At 39.0% G+C, this 26,204-nt stretch overlaps 1 protein-coding gene and 1 long non-coding RNA gene across 3 annotated transcripts in view; one reads left to right on the plus strand and one right to left on the minus strand.

Moving 5' to 3' along the window:
* ndrg4 (NDRG family member 4) overlaps positions 1-26,204 on the minus strand; it is a 65,912-nt gene that overhangs the window by 26,154 nt on the left and 13,554 nt on the right. For both annotated transcript variants that reach the window (XM_088339700.1, XM_088339701.1), the window contains 3 exons: positions 6,760-6,850; positions 3,638-3,796; positions 753-794 (listed from right to left, as the gene is read on the minus strand). In XM_088339700.1, coding sequence (XP_088195826.1) covers positions 753-794; positions 3,638-3,796; positions 6,760-6,837 — 279 coding nt within the window. In that variant the 5' untranslated portion in view covers positions 6,838-6,850. The remainder of the gene's footprint in view (positions 1-752; positions 795-3,637; positions 3,797-6,759; positions 6,851-26,204) is intronic.
* LOC148362295 (uncharacterized) lies at positions 782-7,497 on the plus strand. The gene is made up of 3 exons (XR_015850854.1): positions 782-839; positions 2,075-2,140; positions 7,356-7,497. It is a non-coding gene; the product is annotated as an uncharacterized LOC148362295 (long non-coding RNA).

Genomic DNA, 26,204 nt, shown 5'->3' on the forward strand with positions numbered 1-26,204 from the left:
ATTTTTTTATACAACACTTTGAGTTGCAACTGATCGCTTGAAAAGTCCAATACAAAAACATTTCTATTTGATTTCGGTATATTTTAACTCTCACATTTGATTCAATTGTGTTTACACTTTATTTGCAACACTCACTTCAAAATATTGCGCAATGGAAGGTATTTTAGTTCTCCTGTTGACATTGTTATACAGTACTTATATTTTTATTACATTGCTGCTTTCTTTTTTATTGTCTAGTTCTAAAAGAGTATGTTTAGTAGAAGTATTCTTTTTTTTATGTTGTTAAATGTTTTTATACATTACATTATTTGTGCTTTATGACTTTATTTTCAAACTATTGTGCACGGATGCTATTTTAGTTGTCATGTTAACTTTATTATATTTGTATTTTTGTTACATTGCCGGTTATTGGTGTCAAGGTTAAAACTTGAGATTGTAGTACAAAGAAGAAAAGTTGAGCTTCATTTTGTGTAAAATAAATACTGGGTTCTTGACCTAAGAGTGGTTTCTTTAAAAAATCATTTATAATTGCTTAATTTTAAATCCATATTGTTTTCTGTTTTATTTTTCATTTTTCTATTAATGCCCTTCTTTTTAACCTCTATGTGCCCCTAAATAATACAACCTGTTCCTTTAATGAAATCCCCAGGAAAACCAGAAGGATTGTAATGCCAAAATATGCTTTGTACAACTTTCAACAGATGCCACAACCATTAAAAGATAAAAGAATGGAGATAACAATAGCGGCATACCTTCCAATCTCCTACTGGCATCAGCTGCTGCTCACAGTTCTCCTGCAGAGAGAAGAGGAAGAGAAAGGAGCCATGAATGTTACAACCGTACGAAAAGACTCTTATTACATTTTTATATATTATCAAAAGCTGAACATGATTACATTGGCTACCTGACAACCTTTAAACTGTAAATTGAATTAAAATGTAAATAGCTAAACTAAAAAGAGCTGTGTTTGAAACAGCAGATGGCACTCTAGCCCTTTTGTTTATGTTATCGAAAATCCAGTCGCATGGTTTTGTTTGATTATTTGTGTTTTTCATTTGATTAAAAAAACAATAACAAAAAAACAATAGGAAGCACTTATTAACAAAATGAATTAACAACAAATTTGGACAAAAACAGCTGTACAATGCAATGATGAAATACATAAACATGTGCCCAAAGGGAGTAGGCTGAAGCAGAAGCATTTAACTTCCTACCCCTATTCCCATTTTCTTCAAATCAAAAAAAGAAAATGAAATGAAATGAAATGATCTGCATTTATATAGCGCTTTTCAAGTCAATGACTTCCCAAAGCGCTTTACAGTGTGCTTAACATTTCCCAATAGCGGCCTTGTATTGCAGCCATGTAAGACGTTAACCTGCTTATTGGGGGTATTAGGGGTTCAGTGTCTTACCCAAGGACACTTCGACATGTAACACGGACAAGCCGGGATTCGAACTGGGATCCCTTGATCCCAAGACGAGCGCTCTACCTCCATAGCTACTGCCGCCCCCAAAATAGAACACAAAATCGAAACTAGAAAACATTAAGAAAAAAAAACCCGCGTTTATCCCGTTAGAGAACATGTAATACCCAAATAAACTCTGATATTAATCATCTTGAGCATATTTATAAAAAGTACGTATAGCATATCATTTTTAAATAGAGATAAGGTATGGGTATTTTAAGGTCATCATCTCATTCAGGCAAGTGAGAATGATTTAATACAGCCCAACATACATTTTTGAGTACGTCCAAAAAATTGTCTAGTTCATTTTTATTCAAAGTTATGATAAAAAAAAAACAATTAAAAATTAAAAAAAAAAAAAAAACACACAACAACAACAACAACAACAACCTGATCGATGAACAGTATTTAATTTTGTTTGTATGTCGCAGAGATGCTGGCCTTGAACTAAGACAATAAAGTTTGATCACATTACCCTGATTTAGGCTAACCTGCATTGGCTCCCTGTCAGTTTAAGATTGGATTTTAGGGTTCTATTGGTATTATACAAAATTATGCTGGGCTTGCTCCCTCATATTTTTAAGATTTAATTCCCCCCTTTGTTCCAGTTTGGAGACTTTGCTCAGAAATTGTCAGCCTACTAATGATCCCAGGAGCCAAGAAGAAATCCACAGGTTTGAGAGTCTTCTACATTCAGGCCCTAATGCTGATGAATGCTCTGCTCTTTGAGATTAGATCTGCAACTTCATTGGATCTGTTTAAATCTAAGCTTAAAACAAACTTATATTTTATAGCTTATGAATGACTTATATTTCATGTCGATGATGTCTGTGCTTTGTTGGACGATGCCCTTGCAACTTCAATTGCAGCCTGCTCAACCTGTGCCGGCTCTTTAGTCAAGTGAAGTCATGTTTTTTGTATAGCTCTTAATCACAAAAGGTCTCTAAGGGTGCACAAACCACAGACCATTACGGACTGCAGACTATTATTACGGCATCCCCTGATCTAAAACCTACATTAGGACAAGGAAAAACTCAAAAACTTCCGCATGAGGGAAAATGAAGGAACCTTAAGAAGGGACCACAAATGAGGTAATCCCTCTTCCAGGATGACCAGGCTCCAATAAATACTGCAATACATTACAATGTACACTAGTGGTAGTTAATTACAGTAGTACATTACAGTTATCTCAAGGTTTCTTAATTTTCTCATGCAGAAGATTTTGAATTTTTGCTTGCCCTCATGTGGGTTTTAGATCAGGGGATAGTGTAATAATAGTCTGTAGTCTGCCCAGACCTTTGAGAATTCTCGTGATTAAGGGCTATACGAATAAACATGACTAGAGAGTCTTAAATCCGATACTTTGGCCATACATGAGGAAAATAGATAACATCGGCCAATGCTTTTTCCCCCTGTTTGAATTTCCATGCACAAAATGTGTTTCATTGTCTATTATTTATAAAGGGACCATTTCATCCAATGGTTTTTAAACACACCAAATATACAATGAATATATTCACTCACAAATAAGAACTTTATCTAAGAGCAATAGCAAAGTAATGTATCCCTTTTTAAGCACTAAATTTGATAATTTGCATTGAGAAACTTACTTTTGAGGTGTTTTTTTTTCATAAAATGTAATATATTGATTAAAAAAAATCAAAAAGTATATTTAGATAAATTTAGCCCGCTATTTAAATGTTGGCCATGAGCACAATTATTAAAATATAGTTTTAATGGCGGTCCACAAAGGGACACAGGCTAAGAAATCCAGTGCAATCGTATTGCCTTAAAAAAAGACTTCTTTTTAAATTAAATAACATCGATATGGGCATTTTGCACATTTTTTTTCCTGTTTGATAAACAGTAGTCTGCACATACAAATAGAATTGGTAGGGTGGCGTTTGGCGATTCCCAGTGGACATCTTAAAAACTGCATTTTTTCATGCCCTCATGTAGGGTTTTGATCAGGAGATTGTGTAATAATAGTCTGTAGTCTGTAGAGCCCTTTAAAACTTCTTGTGATTAAGGGCCACACAATTAAACATGACTTGACTTGACTAGAAGAGGCTGATTTTCTCAGTATCGTCTTGCGGGCTGGGTTATATCAGTAGGTGGGTGTGATACGGCCCGTGGGACGTTCTTTGCTGACCCCTGTTATATATGGTTACCGGAAGGGTTCCGCTGGTCCGACTGCGAGTCTGGCGTAGCCAATGTCGTGCAATGACATGCCAACGATGAGTAGGACGAGTGTGTGGAGGCGGGTTGTTGAGGGGCTTCGGGCTGACGGGGCCTGTCTGCCCTCCTGATGCCTCGTCTCCTTTTTCCTGCTGTGGTTACAAACGAGCACGGAAATATGTCATTATGCATTACATACAATTGTTGGATATAATCAAACGGGACAGTTTAAGGAGGCAAAGGGAGAGCCAAAGACGGAACATTATTGGGCTAGCTGTTTCAAAAGTCTTGGACACATTTGAAGTCCCCACATCTCATTAACTATGAATGGAAGTAAGATAAAAGTAATTCAATTTGAAAGTTTTTTTGTAAAGCTATTTATTTTTTAATTATTTTTCAAACCTTTTAAGGGTGTTTTCCTAACCAGAAAAATAGTTTTGTGTGCTTGAATTTTCAAAAACGGACTGTGGCTCGACTTCAGAAGAAGGAATTGAACAAGTTAAACTGTGTCCTACAAGAACTGTTTGGAGTGTCTTAAGAAGATAACTGCACGTGAAGCCTTACAAGCTACAGTTAGTTCAACAGTTGAAGGACCCTGGTAAACCAGCTTGTTGTGACCTTTGCACTGTAATGCACAGAAGATGGAGGATGACGGATTTGATGATTGGCTTGATTTTTTAGCGATTGGGTCAATTTCCATACAAATGGCAAATTTAACAAGCATATGGAATACCAAGAATTCACCTTAACCTCTTGAGTTTCAGTGATGTACCCCAAAGGTGACCGTGTTTTCCGCTTTGTCGAAGAAATCTGTCTACGGACCTTTCTTCTTTGAAAGAGCAACAGTCAATGGTGAGACGTACCTCATCATGCTGGAAAACCGATTGATGGATAAATTGAGCGAGAAAGAGTCTGGTGACTTCATTTTCCAACAGGATGGGGCGCCACAACACTGGCGCCTCAGGGCTTGACAGTCCCTGAACACAACACTGCCAGATAGATGAATTTGATAGTCTGTGCAGAATGGTCAGGATCTCATGTCCTTGCCACCCAGATCTCACACCATGCGATTTCGCTTGTGGAGATTTGTAAAAGGATTGGGTTTTGTGTCCCCTATTCCAATAGACGTGGATGAGCCGAAAGCACGACTAACAGAAGCTGTTTCAACCATTGACAATGCAATGCTTAATCGCATTCGGCAAGAAGTTGACTATCGGCTTGTTATAATGGCGTGGGACGAATAGTGCTCACATTCAATATTCCTTTTAAAAAATTGAGACTACAAGCTTTCTGGATTTAGCAGATGTGTTTTTCATATCATGAATAGTTTCTGAGATATTTAAATGTCAAAATGTGCCCAAGACTTTTTGAACAACCTGTATAATGCCAGCCTTACTCGTGTCAGTTTCTATTTGTCTGAACTGAAAAATAGGTCAGGCAGAGACAACACAATCAATAAGGCCATCAATGACCTCTACTAGTCAGGGTACAAGCACAAAGTCATTATGTTCCACCAATTTTGTCAATTCTTATTGTTATTTTCTTCACTTAAACTTTGATGATCATAGGCGTGTATTATAATAAGACTCGGGGTTACGTTTCAAGGAGAACCCGAGACAGAAGAAATCTATGAAGTAGAAACCTTTTTTTTACATTTATTATACAATTAAATACGAGAAGGGCTAAAAAAAAACATATTTTTTATTTTGTTGGTGACATCGGGCATTGCGTTGGAGACCCCTGCTCTATTATAAGCTGAAACCAATGATCAAACCCTTTTAAAGACATCTGTTAATCAACTAAAAGTACTGTGTTAACGCTTTTTTTTTGTACCGCTTATTTATTTACTATACCATCAAATAACGATAAGAAGGGAGATTGTTTAACCAATCATAATGCAGAACACAATGCATGATGCAAATCCATGAAGAAGCAAAGCCATGAAAACTTACCTGCATTATAGCGAGGGATTACTGTATATACATTGTAAAATAGGAAGAGGAATACTTTATGTGGGAGATGGCAAATAGCGTTGCCCTTGTTTTATTTGTATTTCATAAGTATTTTTCAAGTATTTTTTGTCTTTTTTAAAGAAATTTTAAAATAGAGCCACAATGGTTAAAATATTTTGCAGAGGCTCTGGAAAAGGAGCAAAAAATAATAATAATGAGAGGTTTTGGTGTATAAATAATAGAGATACAGAGTCAAAATCTGAGGAAAACAGATATTGTAGGCCTATCCAATTTGTCCCATTTGCACCTCTGATCATTAATGCATGCAGGCATCTACATGAGCATGTTAAATTTCATTTTATATTGGTTATAGATAGAATAATTTCATCAAATTGTTTTGAAAAGATCGGAATCAATCAAAAATAATATATTTACATTGCCGTTTTTAAGAACTAAATATCTTATGCATTAAAAATCTTAAAAGGTTTTCTTGTGTGAAATTTTATCTTGATAAAAAAACAAAACGTGAAAATTTTAGCCACCTTTCTGAATGTTGGCCGCAGGACAGATTAATTTTTCATGAACAAAATATAGTTTTAGAGGCGGAAGACACCCACAAAGGTATACTTGGAAGAAAACATTTTTTTCTAAGTAGCACTTTATTTAACACAATATACAGTATATTAAAATTAGATTTTACCATTTTTGGATTAAAAAAGCCCAAAATACATTTTTCACAGGTTGGGGGGACACACACAATGGGACACTAGGGACAATTATTTTTTTTTATTGGACGTACTTCAATAAACATATCATATTATTAGATTTTTACCTTTTTAGGTGGGCTGGATCAAAAACCCTGATCGGATGTGTGTGGCCCGCGGGCTGTAGTTTGCCTACCCCTGCGCTGGTACATTCCCTTCCCAATTTAGTGGCCATAGATGACCTAAAATAAGCCAGGTTCACTGGAAAAAATATATTCAACTTGACATTTTAGTGTATAGGCCCGAATGATGATATTTAGGAATAATACTAATCAATTTCTATTTAAAAGTATTCTCCCCAGCACCCAGATCAATATAATTTTGTAGAATATAATAATTGTTTGGGGACCGATGAATCAAAAATAAATAATGTAGAAGTTTTCGAGAAAGTATACTGACCATGTCCGATTCTGTTCCTCTCTGCTCCGGCAGCAAGGGTTTCTCTTCAGGGAACTGCTGTTCCTTCATTCCCGCCATCCTGGGAAGTAATCTGGAATCAGCACATACAAAAGCACTTTAAAACAGTTCTTTATTTTTTCTATCCATCTATCTGTTGCATGTCCTGGAACAGCTTGGTAAAAATTTGATAAAAGCGGGTAGTCCAAGTGGGAAAAAAAATTATAAATGCTCTTTGAACTTAGTTGGTCAACATAATTGACAAAATATTCTACTTTCAACTTTTTAAGGACACCTAAAACAACGCAAACTGACTTTAAGGTTATTTTCTAATACTAAGGGGTGCTAATTAAAACACACTGTCCCTTTAGTATATGCCGAGTCTTTATCTGACACTGATAAATGTAAACATAATCAAATATAAAACTAAGCTATTACTGTTAGACGGGAATTTTATAGCTTTGTTCCAGTGAAAATGTGTTTATATCATCTTCGGCCGATACCATGTGATCGGGAAACATTTCCAATTACGTGATCGTGATTTGGACGTGTGTGGTTTTAAGATTTGCTCACGAGCAGGCTTTCTTTTTTTGCTAAAGGCTGTCATCGAAAACCACTGTCGTCACAATAACGGTTTCCTGTGTGATGGCACAGAAACTGTCTTCGGCAAGGACGGCGATACACATCCGCGCAAAACTCACAAGTGAGTTTACATTCTGTCATTACAATGACATTGCCAGGGGAACGAGCATCCAACTGAGGAATGAAGAACAAACTTCCAACTTGACTGGCCCCGAGGCGTAGTTTGTCCTATTAGAGGAGATGTGTTCGGATTCCTCCACTCAACATGTCATGCGTGAAAACCTTGCTTCAGGAGGAGGGGTTCTGGCAAGGTGGCGGGGAGGAGGACGGAGCCCAAATCAAAATTAAAGATATTTTTTGCAAAATTCCACAAAGTCTCAGAATTCGTTTGTATGTCTGCTACGCCCATTTCCGATGGACTGTCAAAAGAGGGCAAAAGCAGACATCATTGGATCAGTTTTTCAAGAAACTCGAGGCAAAAAGATCACTAAATATTTACATGATTTCCTTTATTTTTTGTTGTCTTAAATTTGGATTTCCCCACTCAACATGTCTTGCATGAAAACCTTCCTTTATCGACAACTTATTAGAGCGTAAAGTTATGATGAAAATTGAGCAGCGTTGACTACTGGGCAATCACAGAGGTGTCAAGCTCATTTGAGCTCGGCGGCCACTTGGTAGAAAACAAAACTCCTGCATGTTCTGAATGTTTTTAATAGGTTTCCCTTTGACAAATCTAAGGCGGAGACAATCCATGTCTCGCCGTGTGTTCATTTTTAGGTACCAGACTGAGGATTCTAACCGGAAAAATAGAGCTGGAGAGAAGCAGTTCAGTTGAGGACATTTATTACAAACTTTCAAAGTAAAAATTAAAACAAAAGTAAAAAACAAAATGCAGCCAGGACTAATTGATCAGGAAAGAGCACTCCCCCCAAAACTACGCGAATGGCAGACCACGGTTTAGATTCGCAAAGATGGAACATGCTGAACTAACAGCCACTCAGAACACACATTACAAGGCAAAAAGAAGAGCTCCATGTACACAGAGTAGGACTGCACATTGCTGAGTCTTCCATATATATATATATATATATATATATATATATATATATATATATATATATATATATATATATATATATATATATATATATATATATATATATATATATATACTGGACTGTCTCAGAAAATTAGAATATTGTGATAAAGTTCTTTATTTTCTGTAATGCAATTAAAAAAACAAAAATGTCATACATTCTGGATTCATTACACATCAACTGAACTATTTCAAGCCTTTTATTATTTTAATATTGCTGAATTTGGCTTACAGCTTAAGAAAACTCAAAAATCCTATCTCAAAATATTAGAATATCATGAAAAAGTATACAAGTAGGCTATTCAACTAATCACCTGAATCATCTAATTAACTCGAAACACCTTGCGAGGGTTTCCTGAGCCTTAAAAACACTCAGCTTGGTTCAGTAAACTAAATCACAAGTATGGGGAAGACTGCTGATCTGACTGCTGTCCAGAGGACCATCATTGATACCCTCCATCAGGAGGGTAAGACACAAAAAGAAATTTCTCAAAGAGCAGGCTGTTCACAGAGTGCAGTTTCAAAGCATATCCACAAAAAGTCTGTTGGAAGGGAAAAATCTGGCCGGAAACGCTGCACAACCAAGAGAGATGACCGCAGCCTTAACAAAATTGTGAAGAGGAGCCGCTTCCAGAATTTGGGGGAGCTTCAAAGACAGTGGGCTGAAGCTGGAGTCCAGGTATCAAAAGCCACAGTTCACAGACGTGTCCGGGAAATGGGCTACAATAGCCGTATTCCCATGGTCAAGCCACTTCTGAACTCAAGACAACGGAAGAAGCGTCTGACTTGGGCTATGGAGAAGAAGCACTGGACAGTTGCAGAGCGGTCCAAAGTCCTCTTTTCAGACGAAAGCAAGTTTTGCATTTCATTTGGAAGTCAAGGCGCCAGAGTCGGGAGAAAGGCTGGAGAGGAGCAAAATCCAAGTTGCTTGAAATCCAGTGTGAAGTTCCCACAGTCAGCAATGGTTTGGGGAGCCATGTCAGCTGCTGGTGTTAGTCCACTGTGTTTCATCAAGTCCAGAGTAAATGCAACTGTGTACCAAGAGATTTTAGAGCACTACATGCTTCCATCTGCTGAAAAGCTCTATGGAGATGAGGATTTCATTTTCCAGCATGATCTGGCACCTGCCCACAGTGCCAAAACCACCAGTAACTGGTGCACTGACCATGGCATCACTGTCCTTGATTGGCCCGCTAATTCCCCTGACCTGAACCCCATCGAGAATTTGTGGGGTATAGTTAAGAAGAAGATGAAAGACACCAGACCTACAAATGCAAATGAGCTGAAGGCCGCTATCGAAGCATCCTGGGCATCAATAACACCTCAGCAATGCCACAGGCTGATTGCCTCCATGCCACGCCGGATTGATGCAGTAATCCGTGCAAAAGGATTCCCAACCAAGTACTGAGTGCATCAATGGACATTTTCAAATGTTTGATTTAGTTTTGCTGTTATAAAATTATTTTTTTTACTTGCTCTGAGGAAGTATTCTAATATTTTGAGATAGGATTTTTGAGTTTTTTTCAGCTGTAAGCCAAAATCAGCAATATTCAAATAATAAAAGGCTTGAAATAGTTCAGTTGATGTGTAATGAATCCAGAATGTATGACATTTTTGTTTTTTTAATTGCATTACAGAAAATAAAGAACTTTATCACAATATTCTAATTTTCTGAGACAGTCCAGTATATATATATATATATATATATATATATATATATATATATATATATATATATATATATATATATATATATATATATATATATATATATATATATATATATTGGCACCTATTGAAATCTTGGTGTATGTGATGCGAGCCCTCCGAAAACACATCCTCATCCCTAGTCCTCACAAATAGAAAATGAAAGTTCAGGTTCGCTTCGGGCTGGGTCCCTCGACTCAAGTTAATTGGTCGGGCTGGGGCTGGGTCAGGCTTTAAAACCTGTGGGCCAAGGTTGGAACAGATTTTTTTAGGCTCAATCTTACCTCTGCAACACAGACGTAAAAAGTTGTATTTTTGTGTTAGTGTATTTGGTGGTTTCCCCAACAACGGACCAAATTGCATTCGCGTGTCATTGTTCCTCAAGGATTAAAGGAAACTCCAGCAACCTGACAGTGATTCCGATGACACGGAAAGAGAACCTAACCTCATCTAAGAGATTCCAACCCATTCCAAAAGCCGCCCAGCCACTTTTTTTGTACTAAATCCCTTAGGTTACAAAAGCGGATCCACCCTAAAGGGTGTGGTAATCAAAGAACAGCAACATGATTAGCCGATCGTGACAATAGTGTAAACAGTTCATAATAATCAAAACAATGAACAACAATGCGCTATAATCTTTAGATAGATAGATAGATAGATAGATACTTTGTTCATCCCCGAAGGGAAATTCACATTTCCAGCAGCATCCCCGAGCTGAGAACAATCGAGAACAATCGAAAATAACACGGGAGCTGCTGGAGTGGCTGCCATTCGTGACGGCGCCGGAAGAAAAGATTCAATTTGAATCATGTACAAACAAACAAACAATTGAATCATGTACAAACAAACAAACAAACAAAATATTCATGTTTCAATAAGTGGAGTGTTAATAAAATGGGGGGAAAATAATTTCTGATACTGATATAACCAGGTAAAACTAATTTTAAGTTACCTGTCCAAATGAATGTTGTGCCATCTCACCTTTCCCACTCTCTCATCTCACCTTTCCCACTCTCTCTCCTCTCACCTTTCCCACTCTCTCTCCTGCTGCTCGCTCCTGAAACTAATACTTACCTCTTTGTGTATTGTGCAGTCCCTTCTCAAGTTTCTAGACTACCATCCCCTGATCTAAAACCTTCTCAATTTGTCTCTAATATAACAAACTGGAATCCTATGTAATCTCAATTGCAGGTGTCCAATATTAAAAGAAAAGAAATACATACAGTGGAACCTCTACTTCCGAATGTCTCTATATACGAAAGTTTCAGGTTACGAAGTACCTGAACGGGAAAATATTACCTGTAGTTACAAATGTGTTTCATGATACAAAGTCAAAAATACAGTACAGTACGCACTGCTAGTATATAAACTGGCTTTCACTGTCATAATTACTGATTCGGGGCACCTGCGGCTGCCCCGTTGGCACCAACAGCCCTGAGCACTGATTGGTTCCCTGACTCCTTTTAAAGCCCCGGCTTTCAAGAGGAAGCTGTCAGACCGTCCTGCGAACCTACGCTTTTGCTAGGCAAGCACCGTACCCTCCAACAATCTCCTGCTCTGTTTTCTCCTGCCTGTTACCTGTTGCCGATCTGTTCTAGACCCGTTTCTGCCCTGCTCTTCTGTCCCGGCCATCGACCTGTTTTGCCCTGTTTCCTGCCTGATACTTGTTGCCGACCTTTTTTCTGGACTCGTTACCGCCCTTGCTCCCCTGTCCCGGCTATCGATCATCTTTCCTGCCACACACGACTATCCCCGCTCGACACGGAAGTGCCACTTCCGCGTTCCTGCCATCAGTTACCCATGTCCGACGATCATCGGATCGTGGAAGCAAGCACTGCTCTCCTTTTTAAGAAAACTGAGTTAAACGAACGCTATTGGGTCCTGTTTCCGTTTCTGGCTTGTGACAATCACTTAAAATCTGCCTGACAACCCAGTGTGCATGTGTGCTCCGAGCACGCTCTTCGTGTCATCGTCACAGTTCAAAGTTCAGAGACTAGGAGGAGGAGGGATACTGGCAACGTGGTGGGGAGGAGGACGGAGCCCAAATTAAAAATTAAAGACATTTTTTGCAAAATTCCATGAAGTCTCAGAATTTGTGAAAAGGAATCCCAAGTCGGGTTAACGCTACGTCTGCCTCGTGGATTTCCGACGGATTGTCAATGGATCAGTTTTTCAAGAAACTCCAGGCAAAATGAGAACTAAATATTTACATAATTTCCTTTATTCTTTGTCTTTTTACATTACGTGCCTCTAGCTTTATGTTTATTGTGCGGTAACATTATTAAAAGAATATAAAACTGTTCTTTTGTGGGGTTTGGAACAGATTGGAGCATTTACATTAAAAAGGCTTCTCTAATTATGAAGTTTTCAGGTTACGAAGCTCCTCCCAAAACGAATTTAATTCGTAAGTAGAGGTACCACTATATCAGTATTGTTGATGTAAAAGGGACTAAAAACCTTGTAATAATAATAATAATAATAATAATTTCCTTTGTATTGTCATTCTTTGTAACAATGTACACAGAACGAAATGTCGATACACCTGACCCGTTGTAGCGAGCCGATGCAGCCGCAGCCAACAGAGGGCGCCGCCATTTTACCAATTAGGTATGACTCGGCCGAGGCGCGAACCAGCGACCTCCCAGTCTCAAAGCGGGCACACTACCATCTAGGCCGACAACAAATATAAATAAAGCCAGTACCTCGTTACACTATATTTTCATGTCAATTTTTATTTTTAAAACAAATCTATATTTAAAACTAAATTATGCACAGTGTCACTTCTTTTCTAGGTCGCTTATATTCTATTACAACTTGTATAAAATGATTTTTTTCCGTTTTGTACTTGGCAATGTGTATTTAAAGTTAACAAATGTGCAAAACATTGCTGGAATGTTGTGTACTTTCCATTGTAGGTATTGGCACTTGCACCCTCAGGTCACACACTTACTGGAAGTGACATCTGGGCAGTGTTTCTTTAACGCTTGTGATAAAAAACCCAGACTGTGCTGGAAGAGCTCCAAAGAGACAACTCATGCTACAGAGCAAGAAGACAAAATATATAAAGAAAATAAGCATGTAATGAGTTTTTCCTTTTTTTTAATATTAAACATGTTGAGGGTTCGTCCAGAAGGGGGCGCCGAGCTGGTTTTAAACTTGGCACTAAGTTTCCAATATCCACACACATGTCCCTAATAATCCTCACCCTTTATAACAGGGGTCTCAAACTTAACTGAGTTGGGGGCAGCTGAAGCTATGGTCCGGGTGAGGTTGGGCCAAATGAGGTTTTCCACCAAAAAAAGCACTGATAAAAACATTCCGCTGATATTAATGGGACAGTGTTTTATATTTGTCCGCTAGATGTTGCTGGAATAGCTAGTGCGACCACAAATGAGTCCAAAGAAGACTACAAACTACGGGAAATGAGCAAAAAGCACCTTCTTTTCTTTTTATTTTTCCCCAGACTTTCTCCAAAAAAGAAAAAGAGAACGGATTTTTTTAAAAGGAATAAAAAATAGGGAAGAAGAAATAAGAAAAAGACACAAAAGGTAAACGGGAATAAAAACAAAATGTAGGGGGAAAGATCGGAAAAAAGCAAATAGGGAAAAACAAAGAAAAATGAAAGAAGAGAAAGGAATTAATGAAGGCATTTTTTATTTTTCTCTTTTTTATTTATTTTTCACTTTTTTTCTTCTTTGTTCTTTCTTCCTTTTCATTTATTTTTTTCTTTTCCTTTTTCTTCCCATTTCTCTTCTTATCAAAAGTAACAAGGTGCGTTTTGGTCACTTAGAGTCTCGATAGTTTGTCTCCTTTCGTTTTGCTTTTACACTTGTTTTCAGTGGCACGACGGAATACAGTGAGGGGAGTTGGCAGGAGGTTGGCAAAACTGACTAAGCTGAAGAGATGGTGTTATTAGGGGACAGGAATACCCCATGCGACACTTAAAGCCTGTCTCTTGTAACACTTTTTGAAAGCACAACGGTGCAACAAGGTAGAAGCGATGAAAGGAAACCAAGAGACGAATTGGAATTATTAAATACCGGTAAGTATTGATAAACATAACCAAATTAAAATCATATCATTAATATCTGAATTAAGCCAGCAGAGAAGGTCTTGCAGACCTGCACGCCCACCAGTGCTAATTGAATGATGCAGCATTCCATTGTACAAACACATGTTGGGTTTGTCACAGTTGCCATGGCGCCCAGTTGGTCCCAGCCGGGTGGCGCCGGATTTTGTCGCGGTTGCCACGGCGCCCAATTGGCCCCGCCCATGGACACCGGCTGAGACGCATTGACTGATTGCTCCTTGGCAGTACTTAAACGCGTTCCTTTGAGACGTTAGTTGTCTGAGCGTCTGTGAGACTTTTGTGAAACTTCTGTGATACTTCTGTGAAACTTCTGCAAGACTCCTGTTAAACTCTGCATGAAATACCTAGTTCTGTGAATTTGCCTGCATTTTGATCCTGTTTTATTTTCGGCCTGATTTGTTTGATTTTGAACATTCTTTTGTTTGGATTTCTATCCACTTCCGCAACCATCGATCCCCCGATCGAGTGTGCGCGCCCTCCTCCTCTCCCCAATAAATTGTGAGTACGTTACGCGGGTGCGTTCTAAATTCTCTTTCCTGCCCTGGTCCGTGACAGGAATTTCCCTTAACTATGAAAATACAAAGAAAGGTCATTTAAAGTAATTTAACTTTCTATTAGATTTGTGGGCAATATGATAAAACCAGTCCGCCATCTAAATTTGAAGTCAATATCAATATTTGTGAGAAACATAAACCCAATTAAAAAAAACAACTTACTGGTGTGTTTGACTACCAAATCACAACCATTTTAAAAGAACATTGTGTATTATCTAGCGCTTCCTCGTGGAAAGAAATTGTATTTGATTAAAAAACACCTCTCGTTTAAATACCAAGCAAAATTACATGAATACTATTACATAAACGTGCATGTTCGAAAATACTTACATGTCGAAAGTGTGTATTTATTTTACATAACTTGAGGATCACCTTAAGAAAGTTGGGTAAAAAAAAGAGAAGAAAAATAGTGCGGGTTGGTCACTTCGAGTATCAATGGTTTGTATTCCTCCCTGTGCTTTGTAGCACCCGTTTTCAGTTGCCCTACATAATAAAGCAACATCTAGTCGCCAAATATCACACAGTGCCCTTTCAAATGTTACATTTTAAGTGCTTAATCGTGAGTCTGGATTTTAAGAAGCTCAAGCTGTCTGTTTTGAGCTGGACCAGAAAAATGTATTAGTTTTTTTAACCAAATTAATAGAATACTGATATAGTGTCTCAAAACTATATCCTCACAGTGTTTTCTATTCAATTATTTGATTTGTCCGATTCCCCGCAAAGAGCCACCAGTCCTTTGGTTAGCCTTTAAAACATCCTTGTGACGTTGATTGGGCCGTGACATTTTCAGTTGACCTTAGGACTGCCTGGCAACAGGTCCCTTGGAAAATATGTGAAGTGACTAGAAAACCCAGGTTCAACAAATCCAGTAGATATATGACATTGTACTGGCTTTTTACTCTTACGTATTCTGGCCTTGGAGAGAGAAACACATGCAAAACCAACCAAACACAAAGAACAGTGAATTAAAAAACCTTTGAGTTGGCTTTTTTTTGTCTTTCTTTTTGTTTTTGTGTTTTTTTTAAATTTCTGCTGGTTCCAGATTCCCTTAGAAACAGGTTATAATCTGTCGGAGTATGAAAAAAAAACAGATTGTCCCCTAACTGATCGATGTTTTCCATTGTCAACGTAATCCCAATCAACATAATTGATTACCAGGGTTGGGTAGGGTTACTTTAACTTGATTACTTTCAATTACTTTTGGATTACTCCAATACCAAATATACTAATAAAAGACAAAAGAAACTAAATATGAATAAAACGATGACTCACAACACGTGGTAAGCTTTCTCTCCTGGCTTTGATCTCTTTGATCTCTGGCAAAACAAACATAAAATGCGACAGAAACAAAATGAAAATAAATCCAAACAGCTTGCCAACATCATTTTTGCCCTTCCATGTATTCCGTTACTCCCCAAGCCTGCACAAAATTGAGTCATTTTATTCATATTTAGTTTCTTTTGTCTTTTATTAGCATATTTGGTATTGGAGTAATCCAAAAGTAATTGAAAGTAATCCAGTTAAAGTAACCCTACCCAACCCTGTTGATTATCGACATGACTTGTAATTCCTCACCGTCAGATACATAGTTTGCTCAGGACTGACTGACAGAAATTTGAATTATGAGTAACTAGTGGTAATTCTAGGCATTACATTTTTGTGTTTCCACATCAACCTCAATTTAGCAGAAGCTGAGTGTCAAGTTTAAAGTTTAGTAGACACTCAAAATATAAAGAGAAGACATCAATGGATTTTAAACTTTCAAGAAGAACAGAGGAGAGCCAAAACCTCCGAAAGAAATTCCAGCCTGTTCCAAAAGCCCTATTCTGAGACAATTATTTTTCATTAAATCTTTTAGATTACTAAAGCAGATCTGACCTAATGGGGGTGGGGGGGATGAAAACTTCTGCAACATGATTCGTCAATACAGTATCAACAGTGAGTAATAGTGAAAGTAATAGTGAAGAGATATAGACAAAATAACAAACTGGCATCATATGCAACCTTCTTTGCAGGTATCCAATATTAAAAACAGAATTAACTCACTACTGAGTCAAACTTTTCAAACTCTGTTTTAATTTCTTTTCACACACTTTATGTTTTTTGACTTATGGTGAACAACCAATCACGGAGTGTGCGCGCATCGACTTCATATTTATAAAAGCAGAAGAATTTGAATCTGGGACCAATGGAAGTTATGTTCTCTATTAGTTGCTAAAGAGTGACACAAAAAGTTATTTACAAAAGTTAAATACTAGGTTAACTTAATTACAAAAGAAGTGACCAGAAACAAAATAAAAACAACACAAAAAGACTTAAAATGACTCAAAAAACGAACAAAATACCACTTAAAAATGACAAAAAAAGATTGAAAAAAATCACAAATGATCAAAAACGACCATGATACGATAAAAAAGACCAGGACCAATGTACCAAAACGTAAAAAACAACGAAAGACAAAAAATTGACAAAAAATGACCCAAATAAACAACCCAAAAATGACCAAAAAGGCCTATAACAGCAAATTACCAAAAATCAACCAAAAATGATCAAAAAACGGCAAAAAAGAAGGCAAAAGACAAAAAACGACAACTACCAAAAATGAACCACCAAAATACAATTAAAAATGACTATCAAAGACCAAAAACCAGGAAATGACCAAAAACAAGCAAAACACATAAAAAGGACAAAAAGACAAACTAAAAACAACCTAAACGAATTTAAAAAACAACCCTACAAAAATGTCTCAAAAATGACCAAAAGAAAGACATAAAAACAACCAATATAGCCCCCAAAAAAACTACATAAAAATGAAAAAAAAAAAAAAGTCAAAAAAGGTCAAATAAACCCCCAAAAAAGACAAAGATAATAAAACAAAAAAAGTCTCCCCCCCCAAAAAAAAAGGACCCATAATAAAAACCCATCAGATAATAACCTAACCTCCTAGCTCAGGAGGTAGAGCGCTCGTCTTGGGATCAAGGGATCCCAGTTCGAATCCCGGCTCGTCCGTGTTACATGTCGCAGTGTCCTTGGGTAAGACACTGAACCCCTAATACCCCCAATAAGCAGGTTAGCGTCTTACATGGCTCCAATACAAGGCAGCTATTGGGAAATGTGGAGCACATCGTAAAGCGCTTTGGGAAGTCATTGACTTGAAAAGTGCTATGTAAATGCAGACCATTTCATTTCATTAACCCTTGGTCCAACCCCTTAATCTAAAATTTGTACTCCCTAACCCTAGCTCCAACCCAAATCTAGGTATCAACACTCACTGAAACGGACCTCTTTTCATGCTATATGGATCAATTTTTTTTGCGTTCATCCACGTTAATGGCAATCAAACAGTGTGGGAATCTGATCAACCAATAACGTGAGAACACACAACAATGACTGTTGCCATGTGTTAGAGTCAAGGCCTGTTGGAAGAATAATGTGGTGTATGGAATCTTTTGAAATATTATTTTTTTTAAACGGATTCCAATGATTAAGTTCACTTATAAGAACTTCTATGCTCAATATTACTTTATCCATCAAATTTCAACATACAGACGCTTCCCTACATATGACCATTCGACTTACATAAAACAGTAGATACGAACATTTTTTTTGAGAATGTCGAAAAATATCCGGACATTGCTGTAAGTTAGATTTTGGATTGTGTGCACCTTTTTCCGAGTATAGGACAGTACTGTAATGCTTCTTTCGGCCACTACCGGCGAGTGGTGGCACTGTGAGAGGTCACCCAGCATCTACCCTAAAGAAGAAATCCGCTTCCTCCTCCTAATTCATCTGTAAACGTTCGATACTCTTTCTCCAGCGCGCTAAGCAGTTCGACATTTATACGGTTTAATATGTCGTGCATCCATTAGATATGGTCGGTGTAAAGAGTAAAGAAGAGGCGAGCTGTTTCTTTTCAAATGAAAATGGAATAAGAGAGCTTGATGCGGTTGAGAAAATGGTTGGATCACTTTTTTTGGCCACTTTCTACCACGAAGCTCATCTTCCAAAAGTAAGTTAAACTTAACTTTAAAGGGCAGCTATTTTATGAAATGTTTATTTTTTTAGAACAAAACAATACAGGTTACTTATACAAGCCTTAAAAACGCTTACATAAACCTATCTATCCATCTACCCTGGTCATATCCCGCGAGAGGGGTGACCGACAGCAAGACAAAACATACGCAATAAACAAAGGAAATAAAAAAGGGGAAAAGTAGCAAAAAACACACACAAAAATTTTTGGGGATCATGGCCAACCCAAATGCCCAAACAACCAAACAGCACCTCGGCACCCAAGTTGGTCATGCTTTTGTCCCTCCAGGTAAAACGGGACACGAGAAAGCGGCCATGTAACTCAGGTCAGGGTGACACAACACACTCTTCTGTTCAACAGCAGGGCCCGACAGCTTTCACTGGTTTACCCCTGCCGCATTATACGGGCAGTGTTCATTTTACCTCTGAAAAGTGAAGTGCTCAAAAATCTATGGGTCCCAACAGAGATGTATGGGTCCCCAAAATTTAGTGTTATCGAGGTTGAAATTGTAAATCGGTGACAAATATAAAATAAAAATCTATATCTTCATTCAGTTTTAATCATCAAATTATTAATTCATTTTCTGAATCAAATTATTGTTATTATTGGTAAAATACGGATTAAAGGGATAACCACAAACCTGTCTTTTTTTCATTTTCTCCTTTTATACTTCTTTTTTCTTAACTTCTTCCAGCTCAGTAGCCTAGATGGTAAGGCGCCCGCTTTGAGACTGGGAGGTCGGTGGTTCGCGCCCCGGCCGAGTCATTCCTAAGACTTAAAAAGTGGTCGGCGGCGCCCTCTGTTGGCTGCGGCTGCATCGGCTCGCTACAACGGGTCAGGTGCAATCGACATTTCGTTCTGTGTACATTGTTACACAGAATGACAATACAAGGAAATTATTATTATTATTATTATTATTATACAACATAATAATTCGTAATACAATGCATCAAAGCAAGTGAGCCGTTTGAGAGCCGGCTCTCTTGAGTGAGTTGAGCCGAAAAAGCCGGTTCCCTAAAAAGGGACTTTTCACCACACAACTAGAAATCGGCGTGCAGACGAAAACTCGAACTGCGAGACCAAAACAACATCTGCCGGATCTGCCTGACAAAAAGTTTGGAGTGCGGTAAATCTTTGTTTAAAAAAAAGTTAACCAGGTAATAATCACAATTTTGTGTCAAAAAAGTTGCGTCCCGGGGACACACGTTGATTTAAGACTATTCGTCCTCAGCAAAAATGATCCGTCTAGGACTCAGGGACGCGGGCAAACGAGAACACTGTACGGGTGCCTTGCCCATCCCTTAGACCACATGTGTCAAACAGGCGGCCCGCGGGCCAGATCAGGCTCGCCAGGGGATTGAATCCGGCCCGCGAGACAACACTCAGAGAAGCGCAAGAAAAAAACAAGCTGCAGCTTGAAATATGTCAACTTGATGTTGCCAAAGCCAGGTGCCTCTCACAAAGACACTGTACTTGTATTTATTTCTCTCTCTCTCTCTCTCTCTCTCTCTCTCTCTCTCTCTCTCTCTCTCTCTCTCTCTATCTTTCTCTCTTTTCCACCCCATTTCTCCCACTCTGTCTTTGTCTCTTTCACTCGCTGTGTCTCTTTTTCGCTTCCTTTGTTGCTCTTTGTCTCTTTATCTCTGTGTGTCTTTTAACCTCTTTTGCGCTAACTTCCTTTTTTCCTTTTCTCTTTCTCTCTTCATACCCTTCGCGCTTTCTTTTCGCTTTTCTCTCCTTCCGTCTTTCTATTTCTCTTTGGATTTCTTTCTTCCTCTCCCTTTCCCCCTCTATCACGACTTTTTATCTTTTGTTTCTCACGCTCTCTCTCTCTCTTTCTCTCTTTTTCTTTCTTAGTCCCGCCCTCTCTCCTTTTCCCTCCCTCTTTCTCTCATTTCTTTATCTTTTTCTTCCTCTTTAATCTACTAGTCCGGCCCCCGACAAAATGTTTGTTCTATCGTGTGGCCCCCGAGGTAAAATGAGTTTGACACCCCTGCCTTAGACCGTGTCTAAACATCTCACTATCCTTTTACAACACCTCTCCACTCATTCCTATCACCAACAAGAGCTCTAGCTTCCACTATATTTAGACCTCTTTCCTTATATAAACCTCATCTCATCTCATCTCATCAGCCGTACCGCTTATCCTCATTAGGGTCGCGGGGGGGCTGGAGCCCATCCCAGCCATCTCCGGGCAGTGGGCAGGGGACACCCTGAACTGGTTGCCAGCCAATCGCAGGGCACACAGGGACAGACAACTCATTCGCTCATTCACACCTTGGGACAATTTGGACCGGCCAATTCACCTGATATGCATGTTTTTGGAATGTGGGAGGAAACCGGAGTGCCCGGAGGAAATACAAAATATAGCACTGAAGCAACTTACGAAAAAATTCAACTTACGAACAATCGTCCGGAAGCTTTCTCGTTCGTAAGTTGGGCAGCGTCTGTACTGTATAACCTATTGTCCTCTTTTATTGATGTTCCCAGTGTTTGTGTACTGTTACCCAATGCTAAATCAATTTCACCCTGGTCATCCAGGAAGGGGGATTACCACTTGTGAGGCCCCTTCCCTTTCGAGTTTTTCCTTGCCCCCATGCTGGTTTAAGATCAGGTAATGGTGTAATTGTAATCCTGTGCAGTCCTTTGAGACATCTCGAAAATTTCAAACGTGCATTGTCCCTCTCCGTGTGAGAAATTTATCACATTGGCTGTGTCACTACTGTTTTCGTGGCTAATGGGTGAGAAGGGATTTGCATCACTGAAAAAAAAAATCTTGTTTTTCAATGTCTGCGTACCGAAACAATAAGCTCTCACCTATTTCACCCACAATCGAACTGTTCCTGCGTTTCCTTTCCTTGCTTCTGGTTTGTAATTCTACGCAGTGTTGCCATGACAACCCAGCACGAATCTATTCGGTCAGGATCAAGGCTTCAGTTCGTTTTCTTTTTTCAATGTTATCGTTTTTTCAATACACACAAAAAAATCTTATGTGTTCTTACTTCTGAGTTTTTAGACGGAAAATTGGACAGAATGTGCTCTCGAAAATCTGCTAATACGGAGACTTTCTAAATAAGGAAATTAAAATATAATCTCCAACATTGTATATTGCAACCTAAAATTCGGACTGCAAGTTTTTTTTTTAGTGTGAGGAGGGTAACGAGGACAGCAGAGAAAATAATCGGGACTACACTTCCCTCCATTCAGGACATTGGCCAGAAGCGCTGCCTATCCCATGCTAAGAACATTATCGGGGACCCCTCTCACCCCCATCATGGACTGTTCACTCTGCTAGCCTCTGGGAAGAGGTACTGCAGTGTGCGGTGCAGGACCACCAGGTTCCGCAGTAGTCTAGTCCCCCTGGCCATTAAATGGTCAATCTAACATATAGTTAACCTAAATCTAAACGGCTGCTAATCTGACTTTTTGCACTACTGGCAGTTCTTTATAGCTTGCCACTCCTTGCACATTTGCTCTCTGCACTATTGTACTTACAGCGTTATTGTTACAGTGTTAATGTTACTGTTTACCTGACTTGTTAACCTGACTGCCCATTTTGCACATCCGGTTAGCTACTCCTCTTGCACTATCGGCACTATGGTAAAATACTATACGTAGCCATAATACAATACAACTTTTATTTATATCTGTACATTCAAGGAAACTGTGCGGGTCAGATGTATCGACATTTCGTTCTGTATACACGTGTACTAGAATAACAATAAAGTAGATCTGAATCTGAATCTGTTTAAATTGCCAGCAAAGCAAAGCCAACTAGACTTAAATACCAGTCTTTAACCTCATTCTACCAAAGCAGGGGTTGGCAAACTACGGCCGGCAGGCCACAACCAGCTTTTTCATCCAGCCCATCAAACAAAAACGATCAATATCTAACGACAATATACAGCACATATCACAGTAAATACAGTACTACTCATAGAAAATGTTTTTTGCTGTTGCCACCTTTAACCACAGTTATCCCTTTTCATGTCTACAACAAAAAATACTAAAAATTAATACAAAAGTATTAAAAAACTAATAACAGGGACCCAGTATCATTTTACTTTAATTACAAAAAAATACTATAAGAATACTACTTCTACAGTCGTACTAGAATACAAAATGCTACTAAAGAAATATTACAACAGAAATATTAAGAGAAAAAACTACCGTAATATTACAAAAATACTCAAGACTAGTGAGGAAAAAATGTATCCAGATTCCCAACATGGAGATAATTGATATTATATCAAAGTAGCAGTATCTCAAAATTGAACTTAACCTGGACTGTAATTTCTGGATTCAATCAGCCCAAAGGATGTATTTATTTTTTGAAGTTTAAAATTATATTCCACAGACAGGCTTCAGAGTACAGTTCTTACTGGACGTGCAAGTGTGTAAAACGACATTCATTGGGATAGCTCAGGAGGTAAAGCCCTCGTCTTGGGTTCAAGAGGTTGCAGGTTCGGTTTCCGGCTCCTCCGTTTAAGTGTCCTAGGATAAGACACTGAATCCTTAAGCAGGTACCGGTAAGCAGGTAGTTAGTTACCTTGCATGGCTGATGCTGCTATCGGTATATGAGTGTAAATGGATAAATGCGAAGCACATTGTTAAGCATTTGCATTCCATTTGTGGATTTGTGAATTTGAATATCTAACTATAAGGAAAACACACATAACAGTGACGGTTCAACCAGCTTTTGATGCACTGGCTATTAAGGAAAGTCTGGAAACTCCTAATTATTCAAACTCATACTGGGCTAGGAACCAGTCCACTGAGGTTTGGAGATCGCAGAAGATGTCAACAGCAACAAATTGTGTACAAAAACTGGTAATCCAAGTCTGAGATCACAGATGACTCCACCCAAGATCACCTAGGTCTAAAATTCTGAGCAGAAGTGTACAACCAAAGATTCAGCAGCAGTTCTGGAGGACATCTGAGGCTTCTATCCATTGGCCAATCAAAACTCCATATTCCAGAGTGTCCATGGAAAAGTAGGTAGGCTAGAAAAGTGTCATGTCATGCACGGTTGTCATGGCGCCCAGCTGGCCCCGCCCCTTGACACCGGCTTAGACGCATTGGACTGATTGCTTTAGGAGTACTTAAAAGCTCCTTTTGGGACTGGCTGTGGCCAGACCATTGCTTTAACTTGTTGAAGACCCGTTCATGCCTGTTTGATCTGAGTAATGCCTAGTTTGTAATTTTGATTGCCTTTAAACCTGCTTTGTTTTGTCTTTGGTCCGTTTGTGTGTTGGACAACTTTTATTTCCTAATTAAGGTGACAGATCGTCTACGCATATGAGTTCCGACTTCCTGCTTCCTCTTTCGCTTCGTGACAGAAAAGTGTTTTATTTGACGTTTAGCCGCTTGCACCTGGCTGTGTTCCATATTCATATCTAGGTTCCCGACCCCTGGTTTACACAATTTGCACTTTGACTTGATTTTCAAAATATTGTGCCATTGAATTTTAGTCTTATTTTTGACATTGTAATACAATGTTTGTATTTTTGATACATTAGGTTTTTCTCTCTCGACTATTGTCCTGAAACCGTTATAATAGAAACATGTATATTTCTTTTTTATACTGTTAAAATGTGCTTTGTAGCAATTGCATGAAAAATAGAACATTCTAATGCCTAACATCGTTGTTCTGTTGTTCCATGTCTATTATAATTGTAAACTAACTCAAAGGGGGGAGAGGCTTGATTATTCAATGAGAATAACATTTCCAAGGGATAAGTATTTCAAAAATTTCAAAGTTTCAAAATTCCCAGTACCGCCCTGACGTGCTGGAAACATAGTTTGAGCAAAGCTTAAATACTAGTAAGAATACATAATCTCATCTCTCATCTCATTAGCTGTACCGCTTATCCTCATTAGGGTCGCGGGGGGGCTGGAGCCCATCCCAGCCATCTCCGGGCAGTGGGCAGGGGACACCCTGAACTGGTTGCCAGCCAGTCGCAAGGCACACAGGGACAGACAACTCACTCGCTCATTCACACCCAGGGACAATTTGGACCGGCCAATTCACCTGACATGCATGTTTTTTGGAATGTGGGAGGAAACCGGAGTGCCCGGAGGAAACCCACGCAAGCACGGGGAGAACATACAAACTCCGCACAGGAAGTCTGGAGCTGGATTTGAACCCACACAGGAGGTTCCCAAGACCTTAGAACTGTGCCGCACACGCGCTAACCACTGCGCCGCCATGCTGCCAGAATACATAATATAATTGTTAATATAATTAGTATAATAATTTTTTGGGTGAACAAACGTGTGAAAAACGGAGAGAACAGACTGTGTCAGTAACCTGATTGCTCTGTTCTTCTTGACATAGTCATTAAGGATGTTTTTAACCGCTTGTACGATGTGTTGCTGGGTCCATTGACAGGAAAGCATAGTGTGTGCCAGCAGGCCAGACGGGCTCTTCAGGGTGCCACCAGTAATAAACTGAAGGGGGAAGGTGGTGATTTTTGACGCCATCCTGAACTGAACAGATAACCACATGTCACATTTCCAATGCTCGCTGGAGCGCACGGGTAAGATGAATGGATTTCAGAGAAAAACCTTTGCGGCTTGGAGGAGCACCAACCAAGCAACAACCAATGCAAGCAACTGACATGGTTGATTGGTTTCTCATGTCAAGTCAAGTCAAGTCATTTTTATTTGTATAGCCCTTAATCACAATTAGTCTCTAAGGGCTTCACAAGTTATTACATATAAGAAGATTAGGTTACTCGTATGCTATAGAGTAGAAGTGAGTTTTAAGCCTAGATTTAAACATTTCCACCGAGGTTGCAGATCGGATATCAGGGGGAAGAGCATTCCACAACACCGGTGCCCGGATGGAGAACGCTCTCGAACCAGCGGAACACTTCTTGGCTCTTGGGATCACCAGGAGACCGGCGCTCTCGGAACGAAGGCTTCGGGCCGGGACATAAGGGCAGATCAGATCTGAAAGATACGAGGGGGAAAGTCCATGTATGATTTTGTATAGTAGTAGGGGAACCTTAAAATCGCATCTTAGGCTAACAGGGAGCCAATGCAGGTTAGCCAAAATTGGGGTGATGTGATCATACTTTTTTGTCCTTGTTAAAAGCCTCGCTGCAGCATTTTGTACCAGCTGAAGACTCTTGAGTCTGGTCATCGGAAGACCGGAAAGTAGTGCATTACAGTAGTCGAGACGGGAGGTAACAAACGCATGAATTATGATTTCCGCATCCGACTGAGAAAGTATAGGACGAATTTTAGCAATGTTACGGAGATGGAAGAAAGCGGTTCTAGTAATTTTCTTCACGTGTGTTTGAAAGGACAGATCAGGGTCGAAAATGACACCTAAATTTTTAAGTGAGTCACTCTGTGTGATGTGGCAATTGTCCAAGT

The sequence above is a fragment of the Urocampus carinirostris genome, chromosome 7, assembly GCF_059441175.1.
Source record: "Urocampus carinirostris isolate Australia breed hairy pipefish chromosome 7, RoL_Ucar_1.0, whole genome shotgun sequence".
Lineage (NCBI taxonomy): Eukaryota > Metazoa > Chordata > Actinopteri > Syngnathiformes > Syngnathidae > Urocampus > Urocampus carinirostris.